Below are 17,867 nucleotides of genomic sequence, written 5' to 3' on the forward strand. Positions count from 1 at the left end.
CTAATCCAATATCCAGTATGGTGTACCATTCTAATTTTGTTATCTGTGTTGCAAATATTATTGACTTGGTGAGAGTCATACTGCGTATCTGTTTGTCTTTTGTTCCAAGGCAAATACTGTGGTCTGGGATTGCAGATGAACCATTCAATTGAATCAAAAAGCAATGAGATTACAGTGCTGTTCATGAGTGGGATCCATGTTTCTGGACGAGGATTTCTAGCCTCCTACTCGCTTGTAGATAAACAAGGTAATTTCCCTGTTTACACTGACTTACATTTTGCAGTCTGTAACAAATAAATGAAATTTTTTGAGTGTCTATTAACTTATATTGGGCTATAGCACAGTGGGTAAGCTGTTAATAACACATACATAAATTTGATAAATTTTCATCCAGTTCAGAATTCCAGAAATTGAAAGTGTATTTTTATAAAAAAATCTATAATTTCTTTTCCATAGCAAAGGAAATACTGTTTTTGGTTTGTTTTAAGACTGGACTACAAACTATAACACCTCTAAATGAAAGTAAGAGTTTGAAGTTTTATTTTTCTAACTTGTTAGTGTTTAGGATCTAAAGGGGAGAAAATTTAAAGGAATGCTACTAAGTGGAATGGAATCCGGAATTGACCTTGCTCCAGGAATTGGCCTGAGCAGGTCGTGAAGAATGGCCAGTTTGCTGAGGCCCTGAAAGACGCAGGACCAACATGAGCCCCGTGGCATCCTGTGGCCTCTGTAACGTGTGCTTGTTGCCCTCGGCTCTTACGGAGTCAAGAATGAGAAAGGTTAAGAAGTATTGCTATACAAGGATATATCAAAACAATCACTTAAAGTAGAAAATTATTTTGATATTAAATAAATTGACCATTTAGAGTTAGGAATTAGCTTTTAATTCAATTTGTGTTTTCAAAAGTGAGAATTATTACTACCCTTTTAAGTATGAGAATGTTGAGTACTGAGAATGACTGAAGGCAGAGCAAGCTACTTCTCCCCATGTGGTGGGTTGGAGATGAGCACTGCATGTCTTTTATTTTAAAAGTCTTAGAAGGTGATGGAAGAGAGTATTGCTCTATGTGAAAAGAATTTGAATTCCTTCAGTTTATAAACTGCAAAATAGGGCGTGGTACAGTAGCCTAGCAGCTAAAGTCCTCACCTTGCATGTACTGGGATCCAATATGAGTGCTGATTCTAATCCCGGCAGCCCCGCTTCCCTTCTAGCTACATGCTTGTGGCCTGGGAAAGCAGTTGAGTACAGCCCAATGCCTTGGGACCCTGAACCTGTGTGGGAGATCTGGAAGAAGCTCCAGGATCCAGGCTTAAGATTGGCTCAGCTTTGGCTGTTGTGGCCACTTTGGAAGTAAATTATCGGACACAAGATCTTCCTCTCTGTCTTACCTCTTCTGCATATTTGCCTTTCCAGTAAAAACAAACAAGTCTTAAAAAAAAATAAACTGGAGAATAAGGTACAGAGGCTAGTAGAATCCCTCAAAAAGAATGAAAACTCATCTATAAAAAAAAGAAAACAACAGGGAAAAATACCCTAGAAACATTATGTAGACAAGGCATGGCTATTGTGGCCGTTTGAGGAATAAACCTGTGTGGATGAATGATTCTCTTTTTCTTTCCCTGAGTTGCTCTACCTTTCACATAAATGTCTCTGTAAAGGATGTAGTTTTGAGGGAACAAGTGAAAATAAGACAATACCATGTTGCAGAAAGGATACTCAGGATTGGAATTCTCTCCCATGCTAGCTAGGCAGCATCTGGTCTGTCGTTTCAACTCCGAAACTCATGTGTCCCCATTGGCTGAGTCTAATAGTGGCCCACAGTGGTAATTTTGCCCTTCCATCACTGTACACACACAGTCATATATTCTCCACCCACCCCCAACAGGGTAGTCTCGAGGGCAAGCAATGGTATGATAAGGGATTACCATCCCTTCAGTTATACTTCTGAAAAATCTTGGGTTGATAGCTGAGAGAGTGAAACTAAGTCTGTACTTTGCTTCTTATTCTCCATAATTTTCTCAGTCTGTATCATATTAAATTATTTCTGTTTTTTTTCCCCTTTCTCTCCTTGTTATTTGTCAATTTGAAGATTTCTGGGGGAAAAATAAAAGGTTTTTAGGTCAGGCACTTAAACTGTGGAGCTTTTTCTTCCATAGAAATCTGAATGTCACCCTTACAATTGACAGTCATTTCAGATATGAGAGTCAGTTTATTCCAGAAGTATAAACTTCAGTGCCAGATTTCAAACAGCTGTGTTGCTATTTCAGATGAGTTTTAGCTTCCGGAGTATCTACCTTAATGTGGAGCTTCAGGATAAGTAATACTTTGTAAAGTTGTAACTGTTTTGAGAATTCCTCATTTCCTAGCTGTCTCCTGAAGTCTTACTTTTTGCATGTCCTGTCCCATCCATCAGAAATTTGTGTTATTTGTACTAAAGAGCATTGGCTAACCTATATTCAAAAGAGCACTGGTTGAATTGATTACTTCTGGATGGCCTATCGGTCATCATTTCTTGCAATGACCCATTTAGTTGAAGGCTGGTTGGCTTTGGTTGAGATTTAGTTTGTTTCCGTCCAGGAAACTCGGCTGCATAATGGATTCCATGAATGTTTTTAAGGAATATCATTGTATGTCTCTAGCCGAGCTATCTAAAATATTTAGGAAATGAAATCGTGAACACTATGGCTTCATTAAGTTTACTTCAATTGTTACATTCTCAAAGAATCATGCCAGTTGTAGTCATGATTTTGTGCAAAATGGGCCAATTTTATTCATTTGTGCAAATTGCACAGTTATATTCCTTTTAATGACCTGTTTTCTTGTCAGTAATTAGCACTGGGGAAACAGCAGTAAAGCAGACCGTGATCATGCCTTCATGGGAGTATAGGGCTGGAAAACACTGTTAACCAAGTGATTACTTAACTGCAGTAATGGTAAAAATGATGAAGGAACTCTGCAAATCTTTGGAGACCACTAGAGAGCAGGGAGTGGAGGATTGATAAAGAACAGCTTCACTGAGAAAGTTAATCTTCAGCTCAGAATTTAAGGATTAATTGGAGATTTTAGGCAGACAAGGAGCGAGCACATGTAGGGATGAGAACAGCAGATGCAGAGACCTTACGTTGTAGAAAGTTTTGACTATTAGTTTCCAGCCTTCCGTTACCGCCTTTCCTTTTCACTTGCAACCTCATTTTTCAGAAATTCTATCTACCCATGACAGAAAGTGTTTCATTTATCCATTTGAGTACAAGGAAAGAGACATGTGAATACGAATAACCTCTTTCTTGCCCTTCCACGTGCTAGCTAGGCGTGTGAAGTGGTAGTATACGGTCTATAGCAGAGACTAGTATTTTCTCATCCGAGTTTATATCATCCCGTCGAATAGCAGTGGGCTTTCTGAGACGTGAAAGAAATGGACATACATTTGTGATCTCCTGTACATGCATCTAATGTTTTGAGTTCTGTGTAGAGTCCCAAGTACTGAGACAAGCAGGACCTACCACTCAGTAATCAATTCATCTAGTTTAGTAATAAAAGGTACTGACATTTTCACTCATTTTAAAAAAATGAGTATTTATTTAAAGGGCATTGTTATTGAGGGAGAGATGTTCTGTTTATTGGATCACTTCTCAAATGTCCGCAGTGTCTGAGACTGCTGTGTTCCAAAACCAAGACCTTCTTCCAGGTCACCCAAGCACTTGAGCCATGCTGTGCTGCTTTCACAGGCACCAGGCACATTAGCAGGGAGCTAGATTGGAAGTGGAGCACCTAGGACTCCATCACCTCTGTGGATGCTGGCGCTTTACCTATGCTACGACAGCACCAGCCCTGACATTTTCATTTTTTTAAAAGATGTGTTTATTTTTATTGGAAAGATAGATTTACAGAGAGGAGTGACAAAGATCTTCCATTCGCTGGTTCCATCCCCAAGTGGTAGCAACGATCAGAGCCAAGCCTCTCCATAGCCAAGGAGCCAAGAGCTTCTTCCAAGTTTCTCATATGGATGCAGGGTCCCAAGTGTTTAAGCCACCCTCTACTGCTAAAAGCAGGATGCTGGATGGGAAATGGAGCAGCCCGGACACGAACTGGCACCGTGTGGGATCCTGGTTAATGCAAGCTAAGGATTTAGCCTCTAGGCCCTCAAGCCAGGCCCAACATTTTCATTTTTTAAAAGTAAATTTAAAAACATGGCAGTTGCCATAGTTCTTGAAAAATATCAATTTTAAATGTTGATGACATAAATTCCTATTTTTGAGTCTGTGTACAGTAATTGCTGATTTCTAAGAAGGACTCAACCTTTCAAGTTTCTGAGCAATGATTTTTTTTTTCAAGTCTTTTTGGTTTTAGAACAGTGAACTCAAAATGTCCACATTGCCATGGAAGGCTTCTAGTCTTCCAAGACTTCATTTATTTCTGCGTAATTGCTGTATGTGTACATACAGAAGCAGAACGTTGCAACCCTACTATTTTTGTAGAATAGAAACTCCTCATTGGAAAAGTACATGGGGCTTCGCAGGTTTTGTTTCACCGATCCAGAGTCTTGTAGTGGTCCCTGTAAAGTTAGCCTTTGGTTTTTGAGAAAAAAAAATAGAAAATAGTTTAAAATTTCATATGGAATAAAGTCACTTAGCATGCGTATTAACACATGCTTCTTAATTGAAGTCATAAATGTATGTTCACTTTTTGCCTGCCTCCCCCAAGAATGTGATCATGGTGTGCAGCTGAGCCTGGAAATGTTCACATTCAACAAGATTATTGTTCTGTATGATAGATTATTTTTAGAATTAACACCAACAGTATGAGAATTTTCATATTGTCTCACTCTTTAACCACATTTTTTGCAAATATTTTCCATTTCTTCCATCTTACATCAGATTACGTAAACTTTTAAATGAAACAAGGACTGAATAGAAAGCTGCTTTCTCATAGTTCCAATTTCTGAAATATCTTTTTTCCTGCATGGGTTGCTTTTTGCTTTGAAATGGTATGAATTCCGTAGGCTGTGTGGTGCCTTAATTGTACAGTAATTTTACAAGATTGGTTTTCTTTCACATACAGTTACATAAGTTTGTAATTCTTATGTTGTATTATAAGTTTTTGTTACTGTTATCTGGCAAGCATTAAACATCTACTCAATTCATCTTAGTATGATTTTTATTGATGAAGCTTCAATTTACATACAGATATTCAAATGTGCCCTTATTTTATGCAAATGAGTATGTATAGTGTCTATGTACATAATATACAACTAACAAGCTGAAAAAATTGCATTTTGGCATCAGTTGTAGTTTAAAGGTGCTACCAAGCAAGGTGTTGCCAGTTTTGTGGAGAGAAAGCACTTGAGACAGAATTAGCTTGTTAAAATGGCATTCCAGAAACGAGGCAGCTTAGCTTCTGGGACAGGGTTTCTTTGAAGATGATATATAAAGAAACTGAACAGTGCCTTAATTATTTTTTTCAATGTCAGAGAAACAGCAAGAGACAGAGTAACCTGCTGGTTTACCTGCTGGTTAACTTCCCCAAGTGACTAACAATTACACCTGGACCTGGCCAGACCCAGGAGGCGGGAACTCCATTTGGGTCTCCCTTGTGGGTGGCCTTGTCCAAAGACTTAGCTGCTTCCTTCCAGGCATATTTATAGGAAGCCAGATCAGAAGCAATGCAGCTAAAATTCAAACAGGCACTCCTATATGGAATTCTGTTGTCACAGGTGGAGGCTTAGTTCACTGTTTCACAAAATCAACCCTTAATTTTAAATTGTTCTGGGGGGGTTGTTTTTGTTGTTAGTGTATTAAAAAGGCTGTGAAGGAATCACAAAATGTGCTGTCTGTGCTATACAGCAGCTAAACCCTTCACTGTCAGTAATAATAGTATATTAGTCATTGGTACTGTGTAGGTCACAGAACTGCGTTTTCAGTATGTCTCGTTTGTTCATTAACATATAGGATTTTAAATGTAGAGGAGGGTTTATTTGACCTAATTGAGTTAACCATATAGCTTATATTCCATCAGAACATATGGCTTATGTTTTTGACAACTAAGCCCTCCCTGCCTAAGTGGTTCATTAGAAAGCATTACTCATTTTCATGTAAGAAACTTTTTTACTGAAAGCCCCAAGTGTGGGTTCCACTCCCAAACATGGCATTGTTTTGCTGAGAGTTTTGTGGGCTGATGCTGTGGAGTAGTGGGTTAAGCCAGCATCTACCATACTGACATCTGGTATGGGAGCCAGTTTGTGTCTCAGCTGCCCCACTTCTGATCCAGGTGCCTGCTAATGCACCTGGGAAGGTAGCACAAGACGGCCCAAGTGCTTCAGCTCCTACACCCAAGGGAGAGGCCAGCGAGAAGCTGCTGGCCTGGCGTCCCTTGGCTGTTGCTACCATTTAGGGGCTGGAACATCTCTAGGTCCCCTACTCATCTTTCGAATAAATAGATCTTAAGGTGGGGAGGAGTAGCTGACCACTATAATCATGTACAAGGAAAACAGGTAAAATACCTAGTATAGAATCTGGCACTTAATAAATGTTAACTGACTCTGAATCACAATAAACTATGTATAATATGTATAAATTTCTCCTAAATGACAGTTGGTACAAACTAATGCCAGATTCCTGTCATAGAAACAAGGTATTTATACTGAGAAAACACAGTGTTGTCAGGAGAGTTTAGCAGAAAAGCAGCCTTATCCCACTGCCTCCAGTATTTGAAGAAAATACCAGTGCAGGTGCCCACCAAACAGCATTATTGGGAAGGTATTATTTATGAAAGCAAGACTCTTGGGGCTCTAATAAATATGTTATTTAGAGAATTTTAAAGCACATGAAGGAGAGTATTACTGAAGTCTTACTTCTGCCTATTTATATTACCTAAGGAACAGTACTTTCTGCTTCCTTGAGTGAGAATAAGTAGAGTCCCTCAGGCTTCCCGACCTTGTGAAATAATTGACTTTGGTTGGGCAAAAATTAAACCCTGCAGCCGACATAGATGATGTTACACTTGTGTACGCAAAGGGTACTGTCAATATTGAAAATCTGTCTTTAGTTCAGCCAAGAGTACCTAAAGATGAAATGTAAAATACATCTCACAACTCTGTGATGACAGAAATAGCATTGTTAATGAGGTGGGCCTCTTGTCTGGTGGTTAAGATGCCCACGTTGCACAGTTGATTGCCTAGGTTTGATCCCAGACACTGGTCCTCAATTCCAGCTTCCTGTCAGGGCAGACTCCAAGAAGCAACAGGTGATGCTCAAATTAATTGGGTTCCTGATACCCAGTATGGGAGAGCTTACCTAGTTCTTGGCATTAGGCTGGCACAGCCTCCCCTGTTGTGGGCATTTGAGGAGTGAACCAGGAGATGGAATGCACTCTTGATGTCTCTCAAATAAGAGTATTTCTGACTTCATAACACTAAGCTGTTTTTTTTTTATTGATTTATCGACATAAAATACCCTGTTTCCACTGTGCTTTTTTGGATCATCATAGGACTTTGTGATTAAATATTTTTATGGATCAGTTATAAAATTCTCTAGGCTATACATGTCAGAAAATTTTCAATTATAGTTAAATTTTAAAAAAACCTAATTGTGTCAATTCTGGCAGATTGTAATATTGCTATTTGAAGCTGTCTTGGAAACGTGGTGTATCCTGCAATCTTCCATCCTGTTACAGCTCTTGGCTTGCTTCCTCTTTGGATTTTCTTCATGCTGTTCCTCACGGGCACATTAAGCTCCTTCAAAGCCTCATTTCAGGACGGGGACCTGTAGAAAGCTTTCCAGAAGGAAGGAATGCAGCTGATGGGGAGAGGTTAAAGCTCACTGTCAGGAGATGGTGACTGTAGTCGCTGTTAGTGTCTGTTACAGCTGCAGTCCATTCTGCGCTATACCGGGCGGAGGGGGAGCGCTAACTTCTTGCAGCAGAGGCCCTGAGGGCTCCTATTGACTTCTGCTGCCACACTCTCTTGTCCAGAGTACCCACCTAGTATACCACGTGTATTCTATCTGATATAGAAACAGATGCTGTAGTCTTGTGTGTAGTAAGCGTTCGGTTAAAATTATCACATGTCCTTTCCAGGAGCTATTGTTAAGAATACAGTAAAGTAGGTGTGATATTTGGTCACCAATTAAGATGCTACTTGGCATGCCAACATCCCATATTAGAGTGCCTGGTTTTAATTTTCAGCCTCATTTTTTTTTTTTTTTTAGATTTATCTTATTTATTTGAGAGGCAGGGAAAGAGAAATCCATCTTCCATGTACTGCTTCAATCCTCAGATGCCCAGGCTAAGTCTGTCCAAAGCCAGGAGACTGGTGCTTCTTTCAGCTGGGCCATCTTCACTGTTTCCCAGTCACATCAGCTGGGAGGTGGATTGGAAGTGGAGCAGCCTGTGGCTGTTACATATGGAACGCTGGCACTGCAGGCAACAGCTTTACTCACTACACCACAACACGGACCCCTTGGACCCCTTCTCCCACTTCTCCATGCTCCCCCTCACTCCATTCTTCATTCTTGATTAGTTTCTCAATGTGCATTCTGTGAGGTAGTGGCTGATGGCTGAAGTACTTGGGTCCTTGCCACCCACACGAAGATTCAGATTGAGTTTGACCTGACCTAATCTAAGCTGTTAAGAGTGTTTGAGTAGTCAACCAGTAAATGAAAGATGGGTCAGTCTCTCCTTTTCAAAGAAATAAATTCTTAAACACCTAGGTTATTTACAAGAAAGAATATAGCAAGTAATTTGCTATAAATCTTGGAAGCTGGAAATTCTTTTGGTAGAGCAGGAAAAGTGGAAAATTGATTTTCATCACAGCTTTACAAAGATTGCATGGAATAGCTAAAATGTAGGTATTCAATTTGCATTTCCCAGGTGGCTCACTAGCACTAGTGAATTACTGTGAGCATGTATCCTTGTAAATTCCTAAAGCACAAATTTAACTTGATTGTTATTCAAATGCCCATGATTTTATAGTATATAGTATCAGCCTGAATACTGCTCCCAGAATGCTGCTTTCCCACTAATGTAGCACAGTTATTATGTTCTAGTTGTTTGAGACACCGATTGCTTTAAAATTATTGAAAGAGAATGATTGCCTATCGCATGCTTGCTGTGGTGGCCACTGATGGACTCAAGCCTTTACTATCAGTGTGCGAGCTGCTGGCACTATAGTGTGTGTCTCCTCCCCTCTCCCCCTTGTGCTTCAGCCAAGTGTTGTGATTGCTTTTGGATCTTGTTTCAGGTTTTCCTCCCTATGGGTGAATAAATGACAAGATTTAGTCAAGCATGCCTTCAAACAGAAACTTTATTCTTCCATTGATGCAGTAAACATACATTGAAAATAGCCTGTAAAATATTAGTGGTGACTGCTGCTGGCAGTACAAAGTGGAGGACACAGCCTCACATTTTGCTCAGAAACTAGGAATTAGAAAAATCATGCTGCTTGTAATTCTACAGTCACATCAACAAATCAGTCTTACATGTTACTGTGAGAACACAACAGTCATCCAGTTCTTAAACCAAATGCAAGTACCTATCATGGTGACCTTTAACTTGGAAAGGTCAAAGCCAGCTTTTATAAGCAAGCAACATTTACCATGTAAAGGGAAGAATCCCAGAGGCTAAAGGGCAGCGGAAAAGCCTTCCAAGCCAAAAGAGTAGTTTATACCAGGGGAAACAAAAGAAAGGTAGAGTATTAAGAAGACAGGAGTATAGAATAAGGTAGGCAGATCCTGTAGGCTGTGTTGGAAGCTTTGCTTTCCTTTCTAAGATCAGGAAGAAACCATTAAAATGTGTTTCAATCAATGCAAATGTCACTGGTTAGCTCAAGAGTTGGGGTGGCGATGGGCTGAGCTAGGTGTGACCATGGAACCTGCCAACAGTCGTGGGTACAGGGACCAAGAATTGTCTGGGCAGGTCCAAGCTGCAGCACCCACATGTGCATCCTAAACAGGATGTGGGGCAAGCCGCGCTGCAACATTCACCAGCTCAAACTAGACCAAGATGGAAGAGCAGGCTATGCCGGGCAAGGGCCTAACACCTGCTGGCATGCATGAGATCTGGGTCTGAGTTGGCCCAAGTGGAGGAACCTGGAAAACTCCCCTAGTGGGTCATAGCTCCTGGTGAGTACATAGTCTAGGCCTGGGAGTCGGCCCGGCTGGGCAAGGTAGCTCCAAATGTTGGCTAATGTGTGGGTTGGTTTTGGAAGGGAGCAAGTTGGGCAAGGCCAAGCAGACCTTAGCTCACCGACAAATGCAGAAACAAGGCTGGAGTGCAGGTTACTCCAGGCTAGGCTATCACATCTACCAGTTTGCATGAGCCAGTGATGGGAGCAGACTGAGTAGGGCCAGATTCCAGCACCTGCCAGTGAGAGTCGGAACTAGGGGCAGGATGGGTCAGGCCAGGATACAGCATCTAAGGCAAAGGCCAAGACAGGTGAGGGGCTATATACCAAGCTGAGTCAAAGTAATCACTGGCATGCGTGAGATCTGTGGATGGGAACAGTCCTGGTTGGAGTGGATCAAGGTTAGTCAGGAAAGGCAGCCACTGTTCCTGCTAGGAGAGGAAGTGGACTAAGTAGGGCTGGCCCATAGACTCATTGGTGTGTGTGAGATCTGGCATTGGGAGTGGTTCTGATGGGGGAACTTGGGAAACTCCTCTGTCAGGACACAATCCCTGCAGGTGAGCACAAGAACCATGATAGGAAGCAGCCCAGACCAGGACAGGGAACCGTACCCACTGGCGTACTTTTGGCACAGGTCGGGGGTGAACCAAAATGGGCCAGTTCATATTACCCACTGCTGAATCCAAGTGCCAGAATTGTGGGTCAGGCTGGGTTGGGTTGCAGCACAACCAATTACGTGAGGTCCAGGACTGGGGGCCAACTGGGCTGGGCTAGAATGTAGCCCCTACCAGTGTGAGTTGAAATTAGGGGTGGGCTAGGCCCAGCCATGCTGCAGCACCCTATGGTTAATGCCAAGGCAAGGAGACCATGCCAGACCAGGCCACCAACACCCAGCTAGCACATGTGAGACCTAGGCATAGAGGGGGCAAAGCTGGTAGGAGAAATGTGGAGGGCTCCCCTGCTGGACCACCACTCCCACTGGAGAGCGTGACTTGGGAGGGAAGCAGACTAGACAGAGCCACAATACCTATTGGCCTCATGTGAGCTGGATCAGGGAATAGCCAGGCTGGGTTGGCTCTTCCTCCTGGTACATGCATAAGTCAGAGTAAGGATGGGTTGGTTGGAATTTGCCACAGTATTAGCTGGCAGATGCTGGCACGGCGGGGGGGGGGGGGGGGGGACAAACTCTGTCAAGTTAAACTGAAGAAACATTTGAAGAGTGCAAAATCCAAGAGTGGGCCCAGTAGGGAAACATGAGTACCTCCTTCTTGGATTACCACTCTGACTGGTGAGCATGAGAACCAGGACTGGGAAAGGCATGGCCAGCTAGGGAGTGGCATCTGCCAGCATGTGTGTGAGCTGGAAGTGGGGCTGTTTGGGTTGAACTAAGCTTCAGTGCCCATTGACATTTATGAGAGCTGAATGGGATGTAGGACAGACTGGTCTAGTACTTATTGGCAAGCGTGGGAACCAGGGCATAGGGTGAGCCTAGTGGGGGTTATTGTGGTTCTCTCCAACTAGGCTGTAGCTCCCACTGGTTTGTGTGAAGGTCAAGTGCGTGGTGGGCAGTATCAGACTGGGCTGCAACACCCATTGGTTTGTGTAAAAAACAGGGCTGGAGACAGAACTGACCCAGCAACTGCAACCACCAGCATGTGCATAAGCTGATTAAGGGAATGGACTGTGCTAGACCCTGTATTGGCAGGCACACACAAGAACCAAGTCTGGGATCACCTCAGATGAAGTTTCTATGAGGATCCCCCACCCAATGAATTGCTGAACTCAGAACCCCAACCGTGGAGAGAACTGCAGGTTCCATGGTCTGATTGTGGGTCAGAGCTGGGCTCCCTCAGTGGCTTAGATGGAGCAGTGGATAGCCTATCCAGGTGTACATAGAGAATACGGCAGTACATGGGGCCTGCGGAGGACAGCTGGTACCATAATAGAGGGTGAAGAGCAGAACAAACCGATCAACTATCTAGCCAAATGTTGGCAGTAAATAATTGGAAAAACAGAGACTCTAAGATGGACTCTGTCAATCAGTGAATTCTGGAGAGATTTCATTGTGCGTGGAGTGGCGAGATTGACAGCAATTTGGAATTGTTGAACTATTGAAACCTCTTGAGCAGGACCCTCAGAGCATGTCCCACATCGGGGACCGTGGGGTGGTGTTAGGTGGCTGTCCTCCATCCTAGGTTGCAGCAGCGTTTGGGAGTCTGAATGTGGCTTCTCTCCTTGTCTTCTCCCCTTCCCCCAGATACAGGAAGGAAGAAAAGAGAATACGGAAATGGCAATCTCATTCACCTTCCTGTAGCCCTTGACCCTAATCACCCTAATCACCTATGTATAAGTCATCAAAAAGGAAAATTGAAGAAAATATATAAAATTTTTTTTTTTAAATAAGAGCTACCTTTTCCAAAGCTGTGAACCAGTTGTTAGAAGCAGATTAATGCTTATTCCTATGTACTGATTTCTAGGTAGAAAGTATTAGATTTTAAAATGTGTTTTCTTTAGAGCATCAGTTCTCTAATGTCATAGTGCTCAAGAATTACTGGCAAGACTGTTAAAATCACGTTTCTGGGCCCCTCTCCAGAGATGTAGAAGGTCTGGATGGTGCTCAGGAATGTGGATTTCTCGGGCCTGCATTGTGTTTAAGCCTTGCACGTAATGCCAGATTCTCAATCTGAGTGCTTGTTGGAATCCCAGCTGCCCTGCTTCTGCTCCTGTTCCTCCCAGTGAGCCTAGGAGACCAGAGGAAGATCGCCCAAGTACTTAGGACTCTTGCCACCCGTGGGGTACCCAGGAGGAAGTTTGAGGCTGCTGGCTTCTCTTGCTTCAGTCTTGGCAGTTGGGGTCGTTTGAGGAGAAAATCAGTAAATGGAAGATCTTTCTCTTCTGTCCATCTCTTTCACTCTGCATCTCAAATAGGTTTTTTTTTTTTTTTTTCAAAGGAAGAAGGATTTAGGTTTCCGGGATTTTCCCAGAATGTGCTGCTGCTGCTGCTGGTCCTATGTGTAGAGTAGATTCTGAGTAGCAGATGGAGCCACAGAATCAACACCTGTTTACACAGAAGCTACATTGAGGCTTCCTTGTCTATGTTCTGTGTAGGTGATGTGTGGCTTCGTTAGATGACACAGTAGTCAAACTGGGTACAGGAAACAGTGCCAGGAATCAAGATAATTAAAAACAGGATGGTTGATTAACAAGAGTGCCATTTGGAGGTTTTACAATTTGTTCACATTTGTGTATTACTGAATTCATTTTTGTTTTTGCTTTTTCTAGATCTAATTACTTGTTTGGACACTGCATCCCATTTTTTGGAACCTGAGTTCAGGTATGACCATATTTCTGCCTGCCCCTCTTTAGTTTAAACATTGTTTTTCAGCATTCTGTATCTACTTAAGATTATGTGTGTGATATACATTCATTCCATGATTTGAATAATTTACTTGATTTAGAATCATTTCATTATAATCATATTTAAATTTGACTTTAATTGTATCATGTAGATCTATTCTTTGAAGTATAGTTTTAATATGCTTAAGTATCTGCCAAAACTGCTAGCTATAAAAATGGAAAAACTCATTTATTTCCACAAAAAAAGGGAAATGGGCAGTGTAAGGCTATTCTGGAGGTTTTGGCTGTCCTTACCCCAGTCCCATTTCTGCTGCTTCCCTGTGTTGTGACTTGCGTCTTGCCTGGACTAGAATTAGCTTCTGGTTGCTTTCTTATTCAGTCATTCACTAGGAGTCCTTGGGCCATTTTCCCAGCCATGTCTCATCTGCTCCGTGTTGAAATGATTCTGGATTATTTACCCTGTTCTGAGCTCACAAAACATTCCTGGAAATCCATCTCAACGTTTTGGCAAAATCGTTTTCATTTTTCAAGACCAGTCTCACCAGCCTCCACCCAGCTTCTCCTCTCCCAAAAAAACCTTCAGTTTGTATCTTTCAGAATGGTCCTCCTGTGGCAAGTGTGCCGTCATTAGCATTTGATAGGGCCTCTGCTTGGCCATAGTAGCTCTCTCCACCCTCCCTCCAGAACTCCATTGCTACCCAAATCCAATCTGCCTAAGTCTCACAGCTTCCACTCAAAATCCCTTACCTTCTTTTGCTTTCCAGAAACCAGAATAACCATTGTTAAATATATAAATGCTACCAGAATCCCCACTGCCTTCCTGTTTTTACTTGGAGATACATCCCGGTCCATAAGACTGTGTCATCTAACCACTTGTGTATTCTTCCCGGCCCTGGTCCCTTTCTCACTGTGGCCTGGTTTGTGTGTTCACACAGCACGCCGAGGAGCAGCTGGGCGTGCCCTTCCTAGTGATTGCTGCACATACTGTGCTTAGTCAATGATGTCCCCTGGCACGCTATGTCTGAGTCCCACTCCCCGACTGAAGCATCCAGGGTCTGCCCTGCCTTACAAGAGCACAGGAGGCCCTCACTATGTGTCAGCCGCCTGCCCTGGCCACATGCTTCCTCAGTTTCCTTACCTGTACAATAAGGACAACCATAGTACCCATTCATGGGGGTCTTGACTGGCTTTCCTGAAGCCCTTGGGATGCCACCTGGCACATGGTTAAGTTTGTGAAATGTTGCTGTAACTTTTAATAGGTTCAGTCCTTTCCAGTTCAGCATGCCTTTTCTTCATAAAAGAACCAAAATTGAATTATTTATATAATATTGGTTTGCTGTCATCTTCCACCACTGGAATGTAAATTCAATGAGGGAACTGGGCCATGCTTGTTTGGTTGACCCAGTGTCCACATAGCCCAGCACATAGCAGACAACATAATAAACATTCAAGTACAGCTCCGTGCTCCACAGTAATGTTTCAGTCAATGCCAGACCACCGTAGGGTTCCCATGAGGTTCAAATGGAACTGGAAATTCTGTATCACCTAATGAACTCAGGGCTGCAAAAGCAGCAAGAGAAAAGGTCATTGCAGGAGAAGGGAAAAAGACAAGGTGGGTAGGCGGGGAAACTGCTAGAGAATTCACAGGGAAGAGCCTAGCAGAAGCGTCGGCAGACCTCCATAAGCTCCTGACAAAATTCCCCATGGAAGAGTTTTCCTTAGTGGAGAGAAGTGCAGTCTACTTTGAAGCAAATCTGTGATGAGAAGCCCATGACACAAACCAGCATGGACACGCTTCTGAGAAGAGTGACGCCTCCAGGAGAGCCCCAAGCAGCTCCTTGTAGTCACAGATGACCACTCCAGGCACACTGCTGCCCCTGCACTTCAGTGGGACAAGCTGTGCCAAGAAGATGGCAGTGACACGGGTGACTCCCATCTTGTGTTGGCCGAGGCTAATATGTGAGCTTGTGTCTTAGCTTCTAACAAAAGAAAACTTTTAGAAGTTAAAGAAATAGAAAAAGAAACTTATCGGGGAGACTGTAAATATTTTTTGTCGACCTGTATAATATGCTAGATGTTACCACACAGAGTAGTTGAAACGTTAAAACCATTTAAAAGCTTATAAGGTAAAAAAAAAAGTTACAGAAAGCTAAGGCTTATTTCTTAGTGAAGGAAAATATTTAAACAGATTCTGTATGGCTTACAAAGTCTGTATGCTTACGAAGTCTGCACAGTGTCCAATAATGCCATAAGCAAACTCTATTCCTGGGAAGTGCTCTTTGCAGGTGGACCTTTTAAAAAACCTTTTGTTCTGCGCATTTTTACTGCATTTTGTTCTGTGCATTTTTACCGCATCTTTTCTGTGTTCGAATTGTTTGGATACACAGAAAGTAACCATGGTGTTACAGTTGCCCACAGTAACAGCTCACTGGTTTGTAGCCAAGGAACACTGAGCTGTCCCACACAGTGCAGGTGTGCGGTCATGAGGCCTCTGAGTTCTTATAGTGCCCTGGGTGATGTTCACACGACAGTGCAGTTATCTAAAGGTTGTACCGTATCAAGTATAATGAAAAGGTCTTAAAGTAGAAATGTATCTACTGTCCAGTGTGAAGTAAATAAAGCAGTTTGTACAATACAAAAACAAAATAGTAACTATAATAGGTGAAAAAATTATAGCATGTATAATAATATCCTAATATCTCTTAGGTAGCTTCACACAAAGTAAACTTTAGGAATCGGTACATTTTACAAGAAGTGATCAAAAACAAGTACACATCACTCTTTACATGAATCCATTTGCACAATCCCATATGAAACCGAGTACCAGGGAGTGAGCACTTCAGCCTGGTGATCACAGTGCTGTGGTCCATAGTGCCGCGCCTGGTTTAGCTCCGCCTCAGCTCCTCACTCCAGCTTCCTCCTGTTGCAGACCCGGCGGTGGCAACTGCCATAGTTCACCATGCAGGACCTCAGATACCTTGGCCTTGTCTCTTGGGCATATGGAAAAGTATCTGAAAGGGCTTTTTAGAAATATTCTTTCTGGGTCATGATAGCATCATATTTGCATCAAAAGGAAGAATGCGTACGCACCTTCCTTAATGTTTCCCCCTAGAAAGCTAACCATATGTGTTTTCCTCTAGAAAGTGTACCATAATAATATCATTTCGCTTGTTTTCTTTTCACAGTAAGTACTGCCCGGCTGGCTGCCTGCTTCCTTTTGCTGAAATATCTGGAACAATCCCTCATGGATACAGAGATGTAAGTTGCACATAGATTTACAGTAACAATGGAAATTTAAAAAAAAACAACTAGATGTATATCTGTTACCTAATTTTACTTGTAGAAATCTTTTTCTGTGTAGCCATATGTAATGTTTTATTATTTTTTTCTTCCCCTTAAATTCTGTTGTTACAGCACCTGTGATTTATGCTTTCATGAAAAGTGCCCAAATCCACAGGTTTCTTGAGGAAGTACAAGAATCTGCATGAACTATGACAAGCTCATCTTCTGTTTTTTCCTTCCCCAGTCCTCGCCGCTGTGCATGGCAGGTGTGCATGCAGGAGTAGTGTCGAATGTCTTGGGTGGTCAGATCAGCGTCGTAATTAGCAAAGGCATCCCGTACTATGAAAGTTCTTTGGCTAATAACGTCACTTCTGTGGTGTAAGTATCCTTGGTAGTCCAGTGGGCATGCTGTATAGGTGGGTGCTAGGGACCAGTGAGAACTCACCGACATCACTGGCAATGGGACTCAGGGAGTAGCCTTTATGCAAGAAGCACTCAGTTGGGGTGTGTGTCCTCAGTATCTGAATGTTTTGAAAGGTACAGGCTGGACTGCAACTAATTGAACTATTTTGAGTTTTAAAGTAAACATTGATGCCAAGTGGACTGTTTGTATTATTATGCATCTGTCCTTCTGAAAGAATGTTTGAAGGAGGTGTTATCTATCACAGTATCTACACTGTTATGCTGCTTTACCGGACGTCAAAACAGAAGTTGAAACATTAACTAGTAATGCAGTAGAACACTAGTGGAATGTTTGGAAACTTCGCCTCTTCTGTTCATTTGGTCTGCTGAACAGTTGAACCTCAGTGAAATAGGCTTTTCCTTAGAGGCCCTCAGCCAGTTTTCGTTGAGACGATGAGCAAGAGTCAGCAAACACTAACGGTGAAAATCTGCCGAGGAAATGCTTTAGATTTCGTGCCTGTGTGGCCACATCACTTCCTCCGCTGTTGCCTTTAGAACTCCTTAACCGTGTTAAAGTCATTAACTCACCGAATGTACAAGTGACCTTGCGCGTGGACTGCGGTTTGTCCACCCCGACAGACCCAGCTAGCTCCCTTCATTGTGCTGCTTCTGTGTGCTGTCATGCTGATTTTTTTTCATTCCTTTGCCCCT

General features: G+C 42.5%; 1 protein-coding gene across 1 annotated transcript in view; it reads left to right on the forward strand.

Annotated features, from left to right (window-relative positions):
- Positions 1 to 17,867, forward strand: part of DCBLD2 (discoidin, CUB and LCCL domain containing 2) — an 83,858-nt gene that overhangs the window by 46,608 nt on the left and 19,383 nt on the right. Inside the window, exons 3-6 of the mRNA XM_040980585.1 lie at positions 110 to 247; positions 13,398 to 13,449; positions 16,658 to 16,730; positions 16,999 to 17,132. Of these exons, the coding sequence (XP_040836519.1) occupies positions 110 to 247; positions 13,398 to 13,449; positions 16,658 to 16,730; positions 16,999 to 17,132 (397 nt within the window). The remainder of the gene's footprint in view (positions 1 to 109; positions 248 to 13,397; positions 13,450 to 16,657; positions 16,731 to 16,998; positions 17,133 to 17,867) is intronic.

The sequence above is a fragment of the Ochotona curzoniae genome, unplaced genomic scaffold, assembly GCF_017591425.1.
Source record: "Ochotona curzoniae isolate NIBS_2020 unplaced genomic scaffold, NIBS_Ocur_1.0 contig_3498, whole genome shotgun sequence".
Classification (NCBI taxonomy): domain Eukaryota; kingdom Metazoa; phylum Chordata; class Mammalia; order Lagomorpha; family Ochotonidae; genus Ochotona; species Ochotona curzoniae.